At 29.5% G+C, this 22310-nt stretch overlaps 2 protein-coding genes across 2 annotated transcripts in view; one reads left to right on the top strand and one right to left on the bottom strand.

Moving 5' to 3' along the window:
• Window positions 1-356: 356 nt before the first annotated feature.
• Window positions 357-3897, bottom strand: LOC109595340 (IQ and AAA domain-containing protein 1-like). The gene is made up of 12 exons (XM_020010683.2): window positions 3794-3897; window positions 3520-3730; window positions 3253-3471; window positions 2999-3195; window positions 2777-2949; window positions 2586-2723; window positions 2187-2525; window positions 1790-2132; window positions 1489-1738; window positions 1191-1436; window positions 874-1134; window positions 357-823 (listed from the first exon to the last, which is right to left on the bottom strand). Exons 2-12 carry the CDS (start codon window positions 3721-3723, stop codon window positions 440-442), a joined length of 2754 nt encoding a protein of 917 aa, XP_019866242.1. The 5' UTR covers window positions 3724-3730; window positions 3794-3897; the 3' UTR covers window positions 357-439.
• A 6593-nt stretch (window positions 3898-10490) lies between these two features.
• Window positions 10491-22310, top strand: part of LOC109595293 (transcription factor AP-2-epsilon) — a 55029-nt gene continuing 43209 nt past the window's right edge. Inside the window, exon 1 of the mRNA XM_020010625.2 lies at window positions 10491-10587. Coding sequence (XP_019866184.1) covers window positions 10528-10587 — 60 coding nt within the window. The 5' untranslated portion in view covers window positions 10491-10527. The remainder of the gene's footprint in view (window positions 10588-22310) is intronic.

The following is a 22310-nucleotide window of genomic DNA, read 5'->3' on the forward strand; positions in this document are numbered from 1 at the left end:
GGAGGTCGCGGTCCTTTATGGGTTCAAGGATCACGGCAGGTTGTTCTCGTTGTAATTTTCAATTCTTCAGTCTTCACTAGGTTAAGTGAAACAAATTATTTGTTAACTGTCACACCAATATTAATTAGCGGGAACCCACAGCACCAACTTTTATGATCCAGGTTCTGTCTGTGTTTTTTATATATTAAATAATTGTCATCAGCTATAATGATGAATGATGACTCCAGTTGAAGAGTGTCAAAAATGAAATATTGATTAATCAGGAAAATGGGAAATATATTTTTAATGAAAAAAAACTAATTATTATTAAAGAAATGGATAACAGTATGATGAATTTCAATTTAAAAGTTCAAAGGTCTTTATCAAAATGCTTTTATTCTTTTAAAATCTACAGTTTCTTCATCTAATGACTTTAAACAAATTTTTGTAGGACTATCCCCTATTTTCCTTTCTTTATTCCTTTAGCCTTCTCCAGTCTTTTTTCGATAGCCTTCTTAAAGTTGTTCATCAGTTTTGGCATAGGATACTTGCTGTACCATTTTTCGAATTTCTTCCATTCTTTATCATCTATTGGTTTGATATCATCGATGACAAACACTTCAAATATTTCTTCGGGTGTCAAAGGTTTGATTGCAAGATGAACGATACGTCTAGGTGTTAAAATTCTCTCGAGAACTTCCTTCAGTGTAGTGTAAGGATAGTTCACAGTCATTCTGCTTAAGCAGCTCACGTTAAAATTCCTGTCAACAGCGTGATACTTCATAAGTAACTCCCTCCAAAACATGTATATACTGTTGTAATCTGGCCGAGGAATTAATATTGTCTGAAATAACAGATTTATTGCAATTGTTTAAAAAATAAAAGTAATTTCACCCTTTCAAAATTTTTCTTCAGTTTTGCTGCTTGTGCCAACCACGGTCTTCCAGTTATTCCCAAAACCATAACTCGATCTGTGGGTTTTATAGGTTTGATTATTGCTTTTGTAAGGCTTGCACCTAAACGTTTGGGGTCCATCTCCTTTTCTTCACTTGGCACCTTCTTGTAAAACATTTTTTCCACTCCATCTACAAATATAATGGATGGTTGCAACAGTCGAGCCATTTTGTTGACAATAGCTAGAAAATTTTTCGTCTCCTATAAAACATATAAGTAAATAATATTTGTCTGCAGTTGTCTAAAATATTGATTACAGTTTTCCCGACATATTTTCCTGCAGTAACTTCTGGCGAGAGATCAAAAAGAACACACTGAGTTAAATTAAATACTGAATTAGCCAATATGTGTTTCCCAGATTGTCGTGGCCCACAAATAAGTACAGACTTAGGTCGCTTATATTCTCCAATTCCAAGAGGTATAACGCAATTCATCACCACTGCTTGTCTAACTTCCAATAGACCAGGTGGACTGAACAATCCCATTTCCAAAAAGTTTTCCGTCTGCAACATTACAGTTGAAATTTCTTCGTACCATGAACCGTAAATTAAGCACCTTATAGTTAAAATCGCCATGAAATTGTGTGAGTTCAACTTCTGGGTAAGTTCTTATTATCCCGGAATCTAATAGTTCTTGAAAAACTTTTTCTGGCGGATTGTTACCAAATGGATCTTTTTTACCTTTACCTCCACCTTTTTTTCCTTTACCTTTTTTGTCTTTTTTACCTTTCTTTCCTTTTTTCTTTTTACCAGTCATCCTAGAGATGTCGCTCTCTCTGGCATCCTTTAACAAATCCAATTCTATTCTAAAAAAAAACCTATTTGTATAAATATACGTCTTAAATGGAAAAAAATACCTCATTACTTCATCAACTTTCCTTCTAACCTCTAATTGAATTTCATGACACTTATCCTCATGAATTATATCCATGTAGTGGACTTGTTTCGGATTATCCATATCATTTCGCATTTCCCAAAATTTTAAATACTCCGCGTTTCCCTGGTTAAATAGATCGTACACATTCGTTTCGGTCTCCACTTCGTACTCGTATTCACCATTTTTGATAAGCTTCTCAAATTTCTTCTTCTTCTGCAAAGCATCCTTCTTTTTCCTTTCAGCCTCTTTTTTAAGTTTCTGTTTTTCTAATTCCTTTTCCTTTTTTAACTTTTCTTTTAATTTTGCGTCGTTCATCTTATTGCCTGCCAATTTCATGTAATATTAATTATTAATGGTAAACTGTTCAATCTATATACCCTTCACTTTGGCTCTTCGTTTCGCTTCATAATCATCCAGATATTCCTTAGGTGTAAACGTTTCAAGACGTACTATTAAAATAGAACCGCCAACTTTCTCTGGTGGATACTTATCAAACATTTTAATCTGGTCGTACCAATGATGGAACCAAGCTCTGATTTCGTCAGTTATGTCCTCAAATAAACCTGGAGCCATTTCACGAAGAAGTCGATTTCTCTCATCTAGAATTGCCTGATGATATTCTTTTCGACGTTGATCTCTAACGTTTCGTCTATCAATTATATTTTGTTTGAAAACTTCAAATTCTTTGTAACACTTCCAACTAGGTTCGTTCATCCCTTATTTAAGAACATAACGTAAACTGTGATTCATGTTAGAAAATTAAGAGTCATTCTTACCTATTAGTAGTCTTCTTTGATCGTCTCGTCTTTTTAAATACTGCCTGGCTGTATGACCTCTCCAAAGTTTCTGAAAAGCTGTTGCTGCATTTGCCAAAATAACCGGATCTGGTGGTGGAGGTGGTTTTAAGCCAAACGCTACAAAAATGTTCGTTACAAATGTAATTAATTACAGATACAATTTTACGTACTTATATATCTCGCCCTTTTAGCTGACTCCATTTCCATGACATAAAGACGTGCGGATCTTGCACGTTCCATTGTTTGTATTAGAGTAATGGCATTTCTCTTCCTCTCTTTCTCAAACCTCATAAAGGCCGTTTCTGAAGGTTTAGTTGCCATGCCTCCTTTAAACACTTGAGACCTGTGAAATTATACCGTACAACTAATTAGACAAAGGGGGTAATAGTCACATTCGTCTCATTCGAACTTTCTTCTCCTTCCCTATATTATGTTCACTACGTTTAACCTGAGCTGCTGCCGAGGTTTCAGATTCTTTCCTTGTTATGTCTATTCCTTCAGAAATGAGTCTTATTCTTTCTTGAAGTGCCCTCTCTTCTTGTTCCTTTTTAAGTTGCTCTGCCACTATATCAAACAGCATTTCTCCTTTCTGAAAAGTTAATATTTAACCAATATTTATAAATAAATTTGTTCTATTTTATACTACCTTATACTTTTTATACATATCATCCACCTCTATGGGCCTAGGAAATAGTAGAGAAGAATGTATCATTTCTATGTACGTAGGGATGAGCATTTGTTCAATTAATGTACCATCCACATTCACCATTTCGGAAAAGTGTACTTTCTTTAATTGTTCATTGATTTCTAAAAGTCTTATCGCTGCGGCATCCACTAATTTTTTTACAGTTGGTCGTTTTTGAGGCTGCAGTTGATACTTTGTGAAGGGGCTATGATTTTTTATTTACATTACCTGTTGCATTTGATCCAAGCATATGTCTAGAGCTTGCACAAGAAGGCAGTACTTCACGTATAGCTCCCCTAAGAACAAATTTACTTTTGGTCTTCCTTCTACTGGATTCTTAACTTTCTTCATCATCTCTGCATCCACTCCCATCATAGCTTTTTCCAACTCCTTGGAGACAATCCACCATTTTACGTAGTATTCCAAAGACATTTTGGCTCTAAAAATTAAAAATGCTTATTGCTAAAATCTAAAAGATTTATTGTTAAGCAGTTTCACTTACGTTTATAAATTTCCTGCCAAAATAAAGTTTCACTAAAATTTATTATTTTAATTATTCTAAAATGTAGGCGAAGCTACTACTAAAAGTCAAACATTGTCAACCTTTAATTATTATTGAAAAATTCGTAACCATAACAAACCTTGGATAACAATATTGTTGTTTATATAAATAAATATTTTACTCTATTACTATTGAGGATGTTAATTTTTTAATTGATTTAATGATTTTCATGTAATTTTATGATGATCAAATTTTTTTCTAAGAGATTGGAAATGTAAAATCTATTTTAATGTTTCAGTTAATTTAATTAGTACCATGATTTAAATCTGGTTCAGTTACTATTGTCTTAAAATTAGTTGTGCAACTAATGGACTTTTTTGTATCTGTAATTTACCGTAATGAAAAGGTGGATAAATGTCATGTTACAGATCACGTTGTATGGCGATCAGCTGTTTTCATGCCAATCTAATTTTTCTGCTCGAACAAACCACCAATTCAATGCAAAGAAATCCTACGTGAATTGCTTTTATAGCATATTATAAAGTTCCATTGTGTTCCATTTGCAATGCGGCCGAGTAGCAACAGAACAGCAGGTACCAGTGTCCTTTGTCTCGGTACCAATGACCGAACAAAATGAACACATAACTCTTGTAAGCGTGCAGTACCATCGCATCGCGGCCGCGGTGGGACACGAAATTCCTGCAGAAACAATGGGTAGTCGGCCATGTTGACTACTCAAGAAGCCATGTTGTGTCTCCAGGCGAGTCGACTCGGCCGCCCACGATATGTACGTGTACTTGATCATAGAGCGTTGCCGCGCTGCGATATGCCGCGTACCGGTACTGTCGACCCGCGACCGACCGCCTTGCCCCTTCGCGTCCTGCGGTCCACGCATTCCTGCTCAGGAGAGCCGGTACTGCTGGCGACGACGCACGCTGTGGCGAAACCTCAAAGTTGTGCATGGTTTGGTGGTCTGTAGTTAGCACACATTACCACATATATATCAACAAGTACTTCAATTAACACTAACCCCTTAGTACTAAATCTGCATAAACTAAAATATGTGTGTCTATTCTCACTTACAATGGTAAAGTTTGTAAGTGAATGGGTTATTATTAATATTATCTTGCTCTCATGTTAAGTCAATTATACTTGACGGCTCAAACACCAGTTCTAACTAGAAGAACATTTTTGAGGTGGTGATCCCTTCGTGCGATGGACCCGCACTATGCAGTATGCACTGCCCCCGCCGTGGCATTAGCATATAATCATCAGTCGTTATCCCATTATGCATGCTCGTCTTGGATTTTCAATACCATATCGTTGCTCCTTTTTATTTTGTTGTGCACAACTTTTCACAATTTATGCACAATATTCTATGTTAATTAATTTATTTGCGCTTATCAGTGATCAACTTATTATTATTGTTGTGCTGCGTTTTATTTTAAAATTTAATGGATGCTATTAATCACACAACAGTGATGTATAGATAAAGTCGTTGCAGATTCTGTATTAAGTTTATGTATAATTATATTTTTAAATATTTTATTTTTGCTGGTTGAATTTAAAATTGCCATGATATAATTTTATTTATTTTTAGAATTAAGAAATAATAAATTATTATTTATCACTTTTAAAATAAGATTTTCTGAAAAAAAATACACTTTGAAAACTTCTAGATCCATTGACAATAACAAATTCTTCTTAAAAATTATGCTTTTGTTGATGCTCCAAAATTGAGCATATGGAAAACTTACCAACCAAGAATTTAAAATTACTTTTTACTCTTGTGAATTTTTGAAAAATTATCAAAAAATACTTGATCATTTAAGATATATAAAACACTTAATTTTTATTAAATACAGTCAATTTTAAACCAGATAAATCAAATAGACACAAAAAACGACATTGAATAATATCTTAATTTTAGTGATGAAATTGATTGTTCACTACAAATTTCTTATTACAAAAAAATAAATAAAAAATAGACCTTTTTGTCCTTTTTTGCTTAAAATTTCACAGATATCTTTCAAGTTGTTGAGATCTGAAGTCTGTTAAAATGCTACTGTATTTACTTACCTATAAACGCGGGTTCAATTTGATTTTCTGGATCGTTAAAAGTAATTATTGTTTGTGTAATTCCGTTCATCCCTTTATAAACCCACTTTGTTATTGTGGCTCGACGTTCTAAATAGTACGGGGTTGGAACGCTTGGAGTTTTTTCAGACCATCTTTATTTGCGTTTGTTTTTTCAATATAGGTATCCACCCCTTTGAACTGTTGCTTATTGTTGTATCGATAACCAGGGGTTGTAAAGTCTACGTCTAGAGGTAAGGTAATTTTTAAACCCGCCCTGCTAGTTTTGTTTTGCATTAATTGATAGATACAATGAGTGTCTAATGTCAAATACAATTTTATAGTTTCATGAAATTTTGGAATTCCAGATATTTTATTTAAATTTCAGTCATTATAAACACAAATCGATATTCTTTACCTATGAATACCCCAATATCGAAGCAGAATATCAAATCAAATCTAAAATCTAACACATAAATCTGAGTTTAATAGAGACACCAAATAAATAATACCCCACACAGATAAAGAGTGGTATAAAAAGAGCGGTAAATAAAGCAAGCCAGTGTAGGCTATATTTTTTAATGATAATAACACGTTTAATACATATTGGAGTGCGAGTTTCCTAACAGTACTTTTCTTTTTAGCAAAATGATAAATGAACAATAAAACAAAGTATCTAGGAGTAAGACGGACTAAGATATTTTTAATTAGTGGCCTGCGTACCGTGATAATTATAAGTGGTGAATGCAACTCACGCTATAATCTTGATACTGATCATCTAACGTTGCATCTTGTATCTTGCCATACCCTCCCCCTCATCTTACCCTTGAGGAACGATTAAAGTACAGGTTTCTGTATATTATTATAGGTATATTATTTATTTGTCAGATGATGTATCAAATCTTAGCAAATGGAGCTTACAAATTCTGAAAATACATATTTTAGGAATTGAAAGCTTTTGGGTACCAACAATTATAACAAACCCTTTTAATTTTCCTGACGGGTAAAAGCAATAAATTATTTTTTTGTTATTGGTTTTCACCAATGTTTAGTTTAGTTGTTTTCTTATAAATCTTTGATTTTCACTGAATTACATCTCCATTTCTTGTATGACTTAATGAATCTAGCAAAAAAATGTTAAGTAAAGAACAGTTCTTTTTGACAAGGGAGCCTCATCATCATTAAAATATGGATGAAACCCGACAAACCCTTTGATGAGGGCTAATGTTTCGTGACTTGTGAATATTAGCTTTACTAGTTGATGACTTAATAATTTTTTTCATAATATTAAATTCACAAAATTCAATCTCTACTTTTTTTAACAAATTTATAATACGATTAATAAATTAAATAAAGTTTGAATGCTACATATCGTGGAGTTTGCTGTAAATTAAATTATATCCCTGACTTGCAATTAAAAGATTATTATATGCTGTATATAATTTACAAAATTAATGCTGATGACTACATTACAATTATTACAAATGATATATATTAAAAATAGTTGAGTTTAGATTAATTTATTATTTATTTATTATTTTAATTTTATTCTAAACATCACTATAAAATATCAGAATTTTCGTTCATCGTACAAGAAAAATATTCTTTTATACAGGGCATTTTTGTTTAATAAAAAATTTTCTGACAAACTTAACAGATTAATTTAAATTTGGTTATACTTCATGGAGTTCATGGAGTACCAAAAATTAAATTATACCCTTAAGTTTTATTTAATTTCTGATGGGTTATTAATTATAAATATTTTTCCCTTAACACCTTATATATTCAAATAAACAATGTAAAATATCTCTATAAAATCACAAAATTTTCATTCAATCTCTATAAAAAATAGGTTTTTAAGGATATCTTTTAATGATCTTCAGCAAAAGAAATCTAAAAGAATAAATTTATGACAATATGAATATATTAAATTAAATTTGGATAAAACACATTCTGGGATTTATCAGATATTCAATTATAACCTTAAGTTACAATATTTGTTTAATACATTTAGGTTTAGATAGATATCTTTTTAATGTCGTTCAGCAAAAAAATAATTTCCTGTAAGAACAAACATATTAAATTAAATCTGGATATTACACATTATGGGATTTATCAAAAACTAAATTATAAAATTATAAGTTACAACATTTATTTATTGCGTTTTTTTAGTAATCGTGTTTAATATATGTATATCGAAATAAACACTATAAAATACGTCTATAAATAACAAAATTTTCATTCAATCTTTATAAAAAAGTAGATTTTTAAAGACATATTTTTAATATTGTTCAGCAAAAAAAATATATAAAAGAACAAATTTATGACAAAATGAACATATTACCATAATTTACCAAAAATTAAATTATACTCCTAAGTCACAATATTTATTTAATACATTGTGGGTTAGATTTTTTAAAATAAATAATAGTTTTTAATAAATTTTTTAAAATAACTTAATTAAAAATTCATTCCATTTTCTAACATTTTAAAATATCCAATCTCTATAAAAAATAGATTTTTAAAGACATGTTCAACCAAAAAAATAAGATTAACAGATTAATTTAAATTTGGTTGTTACACATCATAGGGTTTACCACAAATTAAATTATACCCTTAAGTTAAAATTAAGGGATGATTATTTAATACATTGTGGTTCACATTTTTCAAAATAATTGCTAACTAATTGCTAAATATATATCTTCATTGTAATAATTAAAATATGATGTATGTTATGAAATAATTGATATATTTTATTAATTAATTAGAAATATTTGCCCATTAACGCCTCTTGTATCAAAATAAATATTGTAAACTACAGACCTCTATTAAATTACAAAATTTTCATGTCTATCAAATATAGTCTTTAAGGACATCTTTTTAATGTTGTTCAACAAAAAAATTGTAATGTTATTTTCTGAAGGAACAAATTTATGACGAGATTAACAGATTAATTTATTAATTAATTTGGTTATTACACATCATGGAATTTACCACAGATTAAATTATACCCTTAAGTTACAATTAAGGGATTATTATGTAATTCATTGTGGTTTATATTTTTGAAATTAATTCTTAATGATATAAACCCACATTGTAATTATTAAATTAAAATGATATATATTAAAAAATAATTTAATTTAAATTAATTAAAAATATTTGCCAATTAACACCTCTTATATCCAAATATTGTGTATAAAAAATTGATTTTGAAGGACATTTTTATAATATTGACAAAAAAAAATAATTTTCTGGGAGAACAAATTTATGGCAAGATAAACAGATTAATTTGGTTGTTACACATCATGGGGTTTACCACAAATTAAATTACACCCTTAAGTTATAATTAAGGGATTATTCGAAACATTGTGGTTAAGAATTTTCAAAATGAATGCTAATGATGTCTTCCCACATTGTAATTATTAAGAAATTATATATGTATAAAAATTAAAATATATAGTTGAATTTATATTAATTATAATTATTTTCCCAATATGACCTTTTATACCAAAATAACATAATTGCCAGAAATTTTCTTACTTTAAAAATGTTTTTACTTCAAAATAAAATAATTTTTTATACTGTAAAATATTGATTTTAAACGAAATGAATTATTTTTATTTGTGAATAAAATGTAAAAAAATAACAACAATGAAAAAAATGACAATTTATATTATATGTTACTTAAATATAGTTTTTTAAAAATAAGGGTTTTTTTATGTCTTAAAAAAATATTTAATTTTAGTTTAACCATTTATTATTATTTTTTTAATATTGTTTGGTTATCCACAGTAAACTGTGCGTAATAAAAATTTTATTAGATTAACAGTCAATTTTATGGAAATTAAGGACATTTGTCGCTTTACTTCGACAATTAAAAACGCATTTACGCATCTTTCCACCGTGTCAGTCCCGGGGTAAAGTGTTCGAGCCGTGTGTCGACGTGAGACAACATGACAGGAAGGTCGGCAGCGACCGACACCCCCCAGAACACAGAACACTTGGACGTTAGTGGCGAGCACCGCGACCGTACCACCGCGGCGTCCTTTAGTCGAGTGGCGTCCGGCGACGGATGGCAAATCGCAAGATGCAATCGGGATGCTGTGTGGACGCCCGGGGCGACGGGACCCGCGACCAATGGCGGGCACGCCGCCTCGGCCGCCCGGCCAATGGCCGTCGGCCTTTCCCCCTCCGGGCGGCAAGCACTCAGGGGCCCGGCCCTACGGTGCGCCGCGGCACATTGCCTGCAAGCTCGCCCGAAAGCGCACCGCACTCACCCAACTCCCATACCCCCGGTCAACGAGAGCCCCCAGAAATCCCCGAGACGACGCACGGCTGCCCCGATACCCATCTAGTGAGCGGCGGCATCCTGCGACGCGATATCACCCGACAGTCATGACGGTTACGCACGCACGCTGCAAGCTTTCTTTATCGCTGTGATCGAAATCCCATTTCGGAAGGCAAGTTTCGTTCGGGTGGTTTTTTCCTAATAATTTTTTTTCCCTCAACTGTGCAATCCCACGTCCTCGCAACGTTCGTTATGACTTTGTAGTGCGTTGATTTTTTTTCGAGAATTTTGGTTTTTTGGAAGTGTTACGAGATTTTCAGTTGGCAAGTGAGATCAGATTTTGGTTACGGTGGTGCAACAAAGTTATGGAATGATGTCTAGGTTCTATTTAAATTCTAATTCATCTTTAGCCAACTACCAACAATATGAAGTAAGTACCTAGTTTTTGTTATTTATTTTTTTTTCCTCAAAATTCTTAAACATCTCTGTATCTATAATTTAATTAAACCATTACAATTTTTTACGCAACGTGTAATCTATTTTGTAATATTTCTTCGTCATGAATTTTTTTAAATTGTGACAGAAATCAGCACTGATTTTATTTTATTTTATGTATTTTTGCAATAATACACATTTTGTATAATTTTTTTGACGCAGCATTATCTGGCACTGAAAGTATTTAAAGTATTAAGGTCTATACCTTCTATAAGGGTTAAATCCAAATCCTGTAATTTTTAAAAACTTTTCAGTAATTACGATAAAATATTTGCAACAATAAGGCTTAATTAGAAAATATTTTATTGAAAATATATTTGGATCAGTAAGTAATAAAAATATATAAAACAAAAATATTTCTTAAGTCTAATCTAATATTTGTTCAGTAAAACTAAAAAAACAGTTAAAATTGTTCCATCATAACACGATGGTAATCCAAAAATTAAAAAACCTTAACAATATAAAAAAAACTTTATCGAAATATTAAAAATTAAAAAGGATTAAATTTATTTTTAAAATGTAAATAAAATAAGTAAATAAATTATTGAAAATAAACACTATAAAATATTTAAATAGCTCACTAAAAATGTTCTATTTATAAATGTAAATGTTCAGCCAAATTAATTAATAAAATGTGTAAAATTTAAATTAAAATAAAATGCAGGAAGTGAATTTTCCTGGGAAAAGTTTTATTTCAATTAAATTGAGTTTTGTTTCTAAATTAAGAGAATTAAAATTATTAATTAATTGTTTTTCGTTTTGTCTTTGTAATACATTAATATACAACATACACCAGAAACTTTTCAGTTTCCCGAAACTAATTATAAAATTAAATAGTAGTTAAAGTTTTAACAAAATGCTCACCTATATATTAAACAAATTAGACCACAATATAAATATACCAGTTTTAAATAACATTAAAGTAGTTACTGAGTTATTTCACTTTATTTAACTAGCGTCGGCAAAATGTAACGAAGTGTCACCAGTAAGGTAACTGAAACCCTTTTTAATGTAACTAGTAAATACTATGTAATCTATCAGTTATGAAATTCTTAAAGAAAATTATTTTTATATTTAATATAAAATTGTTGTATTACAGTTTATTTTGCTAAAAAAAATTTCTGCTAATTACAAAATTGACTTAACTAGTAAAGATATAAACTAGTAATAATATTAATCAGTAAATAAATATAAGTAATAAATTTATCATTTAAATAAAGGTTTTTATGTAAATATTTTTTTTTGTAACTTTATTAAAAAATTGTTATGTGGTGGTTTATTTTATTAAAAAAATGATAATAACTTCTACTAATTACAAAAATGAATTAACTAGTAAAAATCAATGTAAATATTAATCAGTAAATATTAGTAATAAATTTATCATTTAAATAAATATTTTTTTTGTAATTTTTTTGAAAAATTATTTTTATGGTTTATTTTATTAAAAATTAATAATAATAATAACTTCTACTAATTACAAAAATGAATTAAGTAGTAAAAGTCAATGTTAATATTAATCAGTAAATATTAGTAATAAATTTATCATTTAAATAAATATTTGTAATTTTATTATTTTATTAAAAAATAATAATAACCTATTAATTACAAAATAGTATTAATTAGTAAATTAATATTGGTAATAAATTTATCATTCAAATAAAGATTTTTATACGAATAATTTCTTTTACTAAGTTTATTAAAAAACTTTTAACAAATTTATCATATTGCTGAAGCAAAAAGTAAACACTATAAATAAATAAAGTAATAAAAATAGAAAATGAAGATCAAATGCAAAAATAAAAAATAAAAGAAATGTATTTATAAATTTTAAGTAGTAGATTAAATATTAATATTAATTTAAAAAAGTCAATATTGTAAATATTTTTTGAAATAGGATGCGTCGAATTTAATTAACAAAATAAAACACAGTTTTCACACATTATTATAATGACAACAATATTTTTAACACTTAAAATGATACAATAAAACCTTCAAAAAATTAATTATAAACATTTGATACATGCGTGTATAAAAAAATGTATTAAATATCTATATTTATTTATTTTAATTTAAATATATGTAAAAGAAAAAAAAATCTATTTTTTTTTGTGTTTTAATATGTTTATTTGCAAAATAAGAATGTACCAAAGAAATAAATAGAGAGTTATTGGCTTTTAAAATAGGTAATCATAAATTAATCTCAATTAAGGAATGCAAATGAACATATTAGATGCTTAGTGTGTCAGGCCAATAGCAATTTAAATATTCAGTAGACGATAAATAAATATTTCTTTCTTTTTTTTTTAAGAATTACATTAAAAAATAAGGCTGTGTCTTTGGAAGATGAACGGCAATGGAAAGTTAATAATATCCCGGCAAATTAGAAGGACATCTGCCTCGTCAGAATTCGCGAATGATTTCATATTCCCAAGTTGTAATTTGGTGGAGACAACAAATGTTATTATTAATTCTGAGTCGGCCGAACCTAATTTACAAGTCAGATTTCGAAAAATTCAAGAAACCACCAAGGCCGCACCAAAGCCATATAATTTGCTTTTATTTCGTTATCTTAATAAATTTGTATTATTATTATATGAAATATGTTATTGTGGTATTATGGACGAACCAAAATTAATTATAAATTACCAGATTTACTAGAAAAGAAACATGTAGTTATGTTTATGTTTATTTAAATTGCATGTATACATTACAATTGCAAAAATCCCATTAGGATGTTAAAAATTTACATTTATTGATTAAGACATAAAACAGCCTATTGAATATTATAATGTGTATGTACTTAGTTTGAAAAAGTATGTAACTGTTCTGTTGGGTTATACATAAATTATTTTATTATTTTAAATATTTTTTACAACCCATTATTCATACTTTTACCCATCAAATTTAATTTTATTTATTACAATTCTCATTATTATAGGTATTTACCACACAAATTCTCAATTTTATTTCGTTAACGCATTGTTCAGGAAGAAAAAAAAACTGGACGAAATAAATTAAGCGAATCAACAATCGGGCGACGTAGCGCTGAATTTCTAAACTCGGTGCGGGCACCATTAATATATCGAATGACTGTTTTATTATTATTAACAGTGCTAACATCAACATATTGATTTATATAAATATAAAACGTTAGAAGCGGCGAACACTTCCTGCTAATCTGTTAAATGTCCCATTCGAATAAGAGGTTTGCATAATTAATGGCATTATAACATTTATTTTTGTTATAATTGTGCGCGGCCAGTTTATGATTTTCAACATATAATTATAAAAGCAATCTTCTCGGAAACACAAAAGGTTTTTTGGCGGATGACCTGCCAAATATCGGGTTCGTTGCCTGTCCGACCATTGGGGTTTCTAAATTATTATCTTCCTTTTAACACTCTTTAATAATATATAAATGTATTTATGGTTTATATAATTTGTTACTGCACCGTTCAATTTTATAATATAATGTTTTGCAACTTGTACCATTTATTTTAGTTATTGTTTTCCTGCACAAAATTTTAAAACAAATCATGTAAAACGAGGAAAACAAATGTTGCACACCACATTAAAAAATTATGAGGAGATCAATGCCGTTCTTTATTTTATAAATTATTGCAGGCAATAAAGATGTGCAATAAACTAGAATTTATCTTAATGAGTTCTATCAACATTTTAAGAGTAATCTGTATGTAAAAAACCAATTACGTAATTAAATAAAATACGTGTTTACTAGATACTACCTAGAAAACTAAAACTGATTCAAGTAAAACATTAGTGAAAACTATTTTTTACTCAAGTAATAAAGTGTGTTTACATAATTGAGAAACATGTAAATAACTATTTTATGAAAAACGGAAATGAGCAAAATATGTTAAGTAGTCTTTAGAAGACTAGTATACCAGTCATATATTTTGTATACTAGACACTATTAGATATAACTAGTGCATTACAAATTATTTTAGAGTTTTTAACCGTTTCCATTTTTCAGAAATATTTACCAAAAAAATAAAAACGGTAATCTTCTATTCATATGTTTATACTATACTATTTACTTTTTATTTTTCACATAATTATTGGTGGTATCTAGTATGTGACTAGTATATTAGAAACTATTTTAGATATTTTATACATTTATAATTCTCGAAAATATTTATAGTTTTGGTATTCAATGAAGGCTTCTCAATTTTTGTAACAAAAATTTATTAGATAAAATTGTAATTTCTTAATTATTTCTCACAAAATTACGTCAAATGGAATCTAGTATACTTGAGATGTGCATAATATTTTAAAAACTACTTCGATATATTATGTATATTTCTAATTTTCAGAAATATTTAGATATAATTTTGATGTTCAATGAGGATTTCCCAATTTTAATAACAAAAATTTATTAGATGAATTTATAATTTTTTATTTTGTTAAGATTTTTAAATATCACTATTTCTATTTCTCGGAAAATTACGTCAAATGGAATTTAGTATACTGGAGACGTTAAAAACTATTTGGGATATTTTGTATATCAATACAATAAATAACAAACATTTATTAGACGGATTTATAAATTTTACTTTGTTTAGATAATAATTAGAAAGTTACTATTCGTATTTCTTAGAAAATTACGTCAAGTGGAATCTAGTGTACTGGAGATGTGACTAGTATATTAAAAACGATTTAGAATATTTTGTACATTTCTAATTCTTAAAAATATTTAGATATAATTTTGGTGTTCAATGAGGGTTTCTCAATTATAATAACAAAAATTTATTAGATGAATTTATAATATTTATTTTGTTCAGATATTTAAAAATCACTATTTGTATTTCTCAAAAAGTAATGTCAAGTAGAATCTAGTATATTGGAGATGTGACAAGTATATAAAAAACTATTTGGGATATTTTGTATACTTCTAATTCTTAAAAATATTTAGATACAACTTTGGTTTCAATGAGGGCTTCTCAATTTTAGTAACAGGAATCTATTGGATGTATTTATAATTTTATATTTAGTTCAAATATTTAAAAATTACTATTTCTGTTTCTCAGAAAAGTACGACAAATCATATAGTCTAATTGAGATATTTCAATTTTATGTCTAAGAAATATTTAACAATAAGAAAGTGTTGGATATATTTAAAATATTGTGTTTAGATGTAAATATCTAATCCTAAATAACATTATTTCTGTTTCTCAGAATTTTATGTTCAGTATTGTATATTAAAACTATAACTAATATATTAGTAGGCTAAATACTATTTTGCACAGCTCTATTTCTCAGAAATATTTATACATATGTTTTCAATAAGGCTTTTTCAATTTTAACAACAAAAATATTGAGAATTTTGGAAATCTTTTATTGTGTCCAAAAATTTTTATCTAATTTTAAATAATACCAATGTATCATAAAATTATTAGCTAGTTAAATTGATTCATATTTTACATGAAAATACTAATAAACATATATTAGATTGAATATTCAAAATGAATTGTAACTTCGAAAATTCTCAAACATTGATCAGTTCCAAGTTGATCGGAATTTAATAATAGCGCGATCCCCATGTAATTTTAAAGTTATCACGATTAATCAAAAAGAACGGTAGCAAATGATGATTCTAGTTTGGAACGTGCTTTGGTTCTTATCGTCGGCGGCACGGCAGGATCTATTTCAAACTTTAATTATGGGTTGAACCCAGTAGCTTTAAACCGCGTATGCACGTGTTTCATATTCTAGTTGTTTCATCATGCAATTTTGATTAGTCGCACAAGAACAAATGTGTTAATGTTAATTGGGGGTTTGAATCGCACACAGATACATCACACACAAACCTTGATATTGCTGTTGTGAAATACCATTTTAATTTTAATGAAAACGTTGTTGTTTTCTACTTTATGGAAATTATATGAATTATCTGGTTGAATTTGTAACAACAATAAAACGTAATTAATTAAAAAACTGAACAATATTAAGTATCGAAATCGCACATTAAATCATAATAATAGGCTTGGTGCGATACTTGTCTTCCGTGACCATTAAACATGTTTAGCGGTTTTAGCCTTGTGTTAAATCCCCCTTGGTTCGGCAGAGGCGCCTCATCAAGAATCTATCGTGCAGACGATAAATTTCATAAATCCCCAAAATTACATATTTGCTGTGGGATAATGGAGCCAATGGAAATATTATCGGGCGAAATCTAAAACAAGCAATTTTATAATTAAGGATAACAAATTGCCGAATGATGATGGGGGTGTTGGCGTTTCGTGCACCTTTGACTCGCACCGATCCGTAGATGGTCCAGATTTTTTAGGTAAAGGCGCCCATCAATTCAATTCCACGTCCATCATTTTTTGGACCGTTTGTTTGGCTTTGTGGTATTTTCGGTTTGTACTAGATTTTAGAGGGATAATTGATGTAACACAACATTTTTGGTCACAGTTTCAGTCACAGTTAATGGAATGATTTCATGGAATTGTTCATATATACAAATTTTTGTACCAAACTTTTTAATATAATTTCACAATGAACTGTTAAAATTTTCAATAAAATAAACCCTTCAAGAAAAAGCTGGACCAACTTTTTAAACAGATTCTGAGAAGCGTCCATAGAAAACTGTTAAGAGAAACACAGAAAGTTAAAAATTAATTTAAGATTTTGATACACTTAATAATTTGATTATTGTATTTACATGTAATTACAAAATTAAGTTAATTAATATAAAAATTTTACAATAATTAGGAATAAATTAATAATTTACTAAAATAAGAAAAATAACTTTTCTCTTTCAATTTTAATTTATAAAATAACGTAGAGCTAAAGCTTTTTAAGGCATTTCCTTGATCCTTCCTAAACTTTTTACCAAATTAAATTAATTAATCTTAAAATTTTACAATAATTAGAAATAAATTAATAATGAACTATTTGTACAATTTACTAATTTACTAAAATGAGAAAAATAACTTCTCTCTTTCAACTATAATTTATTAAATAATGTATAGATAAAGCTTTTTAAGTTATTTCCTTGATTCCTCCTAAACTTTTTACCAAATTAAATTAATTAATATTAAAATTTTACAATAATTAGATAATAATAATTTATGCAATTTACTAATTTACTAAAATGAGAAAAATAGCTTCTCTCTTTCAACAATAATTTATAAAATGATGTATAGATGAAGCTTTTTAAGTTATTTCTTTGATACCTCTTAAACTTTTTACCAAATTAAATTAATTAAAATTAAAATTTTACAATAATTAGAAATAAATTAATAATGAAGTATTTGTACAATTTACTAATTTACTAAAATGAGAAAAAGAACTTCTCTCACAACTATAAATAAAGCGTTTCAAAATTTTAATTAATATTTTGAACAATTAGAAGATCTGCTTACAATAAAATTTTTTGTCATTTAGTGGTTAACTAGTTATTTGATTCGATTTATTTTATAATTTATTTGATTTTATTTTTTAATGACACATATAAATGTCGTTAAAAAATATAATATCAGTGTGAAATTCTTGATTACTAATAAATGTGAATTATCAGTCCAGAACGATTTTCTTTCAAAAACCCAATATTATGATCGATTTTCAGTACCTGATCAATATTACTTAGCATCAGAGAGCATAGCAACGTCATTTAGCGTTACGGTCTGTCGTAATATATTCGGATAGCATGTTTTTAAGATGCCAATGGATATTTTTAAGATAATGCCCATGTAAAAATATGCAAAAGAAAAAAGCCGAAATTATACATCCCATGCTGGCTAGTGGAACACCTGTTTCACGTGCTGGTCCCCACCCGTAATTATCTACATTCCTCCCTGCTTAAAGATTAAACATCGTACACCGAGGAACTTGCATAGTTCATGTAAGATCCTCCTTTTTATGTATCCGAGTGATTAAAGCCTTGATTAAAGTTTAATTAATGATCTTGCAAGACACCGATGAAATACTGGTTTATCTCCGGCCAAGACCCATTGTAAATACGAATCTTTTAAATAGGAAAATAAGCAATTAGGCAGTAATAGGTTTCGAGAATAATTTATTAAACTCTTTAAAATGTGGTTTAACCGCAGATATTTAAACAAGCAAACTGGTGTTATAATTCATTGACCGGCATTGCGTTGGAGAAATCACACCGGTAAATTCATCAATTAATTTGTCGTTTTCAAATTGTAACATGTCTTCAGGTGGGCGTTTAACTCAAATACCCTCTAACATCTACGTCTGATCGAGATATTAAATTAAATGTTTATCTCACACATCGAAACGATCACGAACAATCGAAGTCGGATGTCGGTAGACAAGAAATAATAAGAAAATGAATTCTTTAAATCCCGAGGCTGCGGGTACACAACCACTAATTAAACTCTTATTTTAAACTGTTATTTCTGTCCTTTCGTTGTTATTAATGGTAGCCCGTTCCGATCTGTGCCGTAGTAAAACACACATCTGCGCCGCACAATATTTTTTTTTTCGTCGTAAGATCGCTTCAAAATGTCACCATTAAATTTCCTGAAATTGCTAGTTTCGACGGCAAATAGGGCATGAAGCTGGCGATACGGTCTTTGCTATCTTAATTAAAAACAATTAATACTTGTGTAATTTGCACTTACACGCAGGAGTTTGCGAGCCTTTCTCTTTGCCATTTTGTCGAATCAATGCTATTTATTTTGCGTCGTCTAAAATTTATCCGATTTTAGTGCGTTCATATGCTAAATTTCTATGATTTTTTTTTTTTGCCAATTTTGGCTAATTATTTCTTTGAGTTTGGGACACCCTTTAATTCGTATTCGATAAGCAATTATTTTAAAGCCATTAACAACTTCATACTCGTTATTAATATGACAATTTGGTGGTTAAGGTCTTTCAAGTGGGCCCATTGTTGTCTTGTGGGAAGATTAAATTTCAGAATGCCTGCAATTTTCGTCGCCTGTAAACCTGTAACGATTTCCTGTTAGTTCCGCCTTTCGCTCACAGATGGCAACAGTAGTGCTTGTTGCGGAGGCTGCATGGACCACATCTTTCTTATAGTTCACGCTACCTCCGACAGATTGCGTGGCGTTCCCGGAGCGAGCTTCCGGACGATAATAAATCCATAACTGTATAAGAAAGTTTGGAGTTCAAATTTGGCAATTATTAGCGAGGCGAATTAAGTACACAAAATAAATATGATTTATAAATAATTTATTTAAATTTGCTTATTTGGAAAAATATAAGTAGCATCCTTATGATGTTATTAAAATAAAACAATGTATTATACACAATTTATGATTTTTTTTTTTTTGAATTATTTTTCTTTTTTGTTAAGGTTTTATAGATTTTTTTGTACTATTTGAATTGTTTTTTGGTCGTTGCAAATTTTTCTTCACCGTTGTTAGAATTTTTGTCTTATTTTAATTACATCCATTTGTAAAGATAATAATTCATCACCAGTAAAAGAATCCTTCAGAGAAGTCATCATCATTAACATCTATGAATGAGAGGAGTTTCCAATACCCGAAAGGTAACGGTGTATTTTTAAAGCAACATATTTTAATTATTTAAGATAACACATTACATTTTATACTCTGTCAAAACTAATTAAAGTGTTTTGTGTAACACACAGACAAACTTTCCAAGATTAAAACTTGCCAATCTCAAAGTGTTATCAGATAATGTAAAATAATTGACTTATTTTTTGTGCACGTTTTTAATCCGCACTCCTTTTTTGTGAGGTATTTAATGTACGAATAGATTACACTCGGCAAGTCGTTTGTTATATTGACTTAGGGACATGTGAATCAGGTGTTTTTGGCAAAATCGAACGGGGCATTACGCGTCTAGGCATTGTGCTCGCCAGAATCGTGCTATGATATTTATGGACACAAAAAGGGGAGGGCATGTTATCGTCGATGTTAAGAGCCGGGCAGATTTGAAAGGAAAGGTGATGCATTCGAGGAAATTGGAATATCCATAAGGTTGAAGCCGATAAGAGTGCGCCATTCACCGTGCCCCGTTCCCTGCACGTATATAGTGGCAAGGGCACTTATCTCGCCGTCATAAACTATCGATTTCTGATGTCATTTTAAGAGTCGCGAAGCGGTTACGTGTTCCTATTTAGCCGGGTACGATCTGCACAGCAAATCGTACAGCCGTACGTTCTCGCACATCGATCACCCGTCGAATTCGTTTAATTTAGCCACCACTCAGTGTCGCCGGGTTTTGATTTAACGCCGTGGCGGCGCGTTAGAAATGCCGCGGCCAATAAGACGTAAAACGAACAAATGCAGATATTACACAAACCGTCGCAATTATACGCGGACCCGCGCTTAATTGGATATTACGGCCTGGATGTTAACTGTTCACGTTAAAAATTTATTCGAGGAACTTAATCTCAGCGCGGCTCTGAAATATCGAACACGTTCCAAACGCAGTCGGGAATGTAATGTGCGGTGTATCCGCGAACGCACATCGCCCATGAAAATATTTCAATCTGTGGCGAACGTCACGCCAACAATTATTAACATATCCAACCGACACGGCATTTCATAACGACGTTGTAGAACGGATTTCATCACAGTCGTCCGGGCAAGGCGTACAGCCGATGATGAACTTGGGATTCGAATAAACAAATGAAAATTGCCGCCGCGCCTTCCATCCGCGGCCGTCCCGGTTCGCGGCGAATTGTGCTGCTCACTCGTTCGTCTCGAAATCTCGACCGCAGGAACGTACCGTACGCACATAAAAGGTGAAAATAATCTTGATAATGTTATCTTCGGTTGTAATATGGGCCATTTGAATAAATATAGTATAATGTAGTACCTGCGCTTGATTGTTATCGGGCTTTGGCTCAATTTCACGCTTTAATAATGCTTGAATAGATTTGAATTTAAATATACAGTTTCACTGTGTAGCAATTTGTTGGTTATTTTTCAGATAATCGTTTATAAATGAATGGCATTTCGATTCGTTGAAAAAACAGAATGTACACGAACCATATTCATAGTTTATTCATAATTTTGGTCTACAACTTTAATGTAATAGCTACATATTCATTTTTTTCAATGTTTATCCTTTTCTAGAACATTTATGAACTTCTAGGCGTTGATAAACCTAACTACTAGATCCTTAATATAATAGAAATTATTTTTGATTTTTTTACATTGTCATAAATTGATGACACTACTATTGATAATTTTCAATTATCAAAATTACAAAAACTAAGTAGTCGTTAATGCTAAATCAATTAACAAACATTTAGTTTCTTACACTTATTAAATTTTTTTTTTAACTTAACTTTTTTAAATTATTTTCATTAATAGTTTAAGTTGAAGCTTGAATATTTTGATTTTTTTTATGAAACTTACTATTCATAATTTTTAGTTATCAAAATTGACAATCATTTACACATTTATATTACTCCAATCAGCCCTATTCAAATTGTTAGAAAGTATTAGAAATTGTTAATTAAATAGTCAAATCAATAAAAAAATTTACTGTTTTTTGTAATCTTATTTCATTTATTTTATGCCATTATTCCATAGTGTACAAAAACAAAAAATGAAACAATGTTACAAGCACAAAAACAAATGGTATAATGATTATAAATAATCATTAATAATAAATCAATTAACAATTAGTTTAGTTAATTTAGTTTCTTAAACCCAAAGTTTCTAC

Source organism: Aethina tumida, chromosome 1 (genome assembly GCF_024364675.1).
Source record: "Aethina tumida isolate Nest 87 chromosome 1, icAetTumi1.1, whole genome shotgun sequence".
NCBI classification, from domain to species: Eukaryota; Metazoa; Arthropoda; class Insecta; order Coleoptera; family Nitidulidae; genus Aethina; species Aethina tumida.

What these genes read in the sequence shown, in the direction of transcription:
- LOC109595340 (XM_020010683.2), bottom strand. Translation starts at nt 3,723, where the DNA reads ATGTCTTTGGAATACTACGTAAAATGGTGGATTGTCTCCAAGGAGTTG. An exon ending in GCTTGGATCAAATGCAACAG is followed by an intron (nt 3,472 to 3,519) that starts GTAATGTAAATA and finishes TATCAACTGCAG; the next exon opens with CCTCAAAAACGACCAACTGT. An exon ending in TGAAGAAAAATTTTGAAAGG is followed by an intron (nt 824 to 873) that starts GTGAAATTACTT and finishes CTGTTATTTCAG; the next exon opens with ACAATATTAATTCCTCGGCC.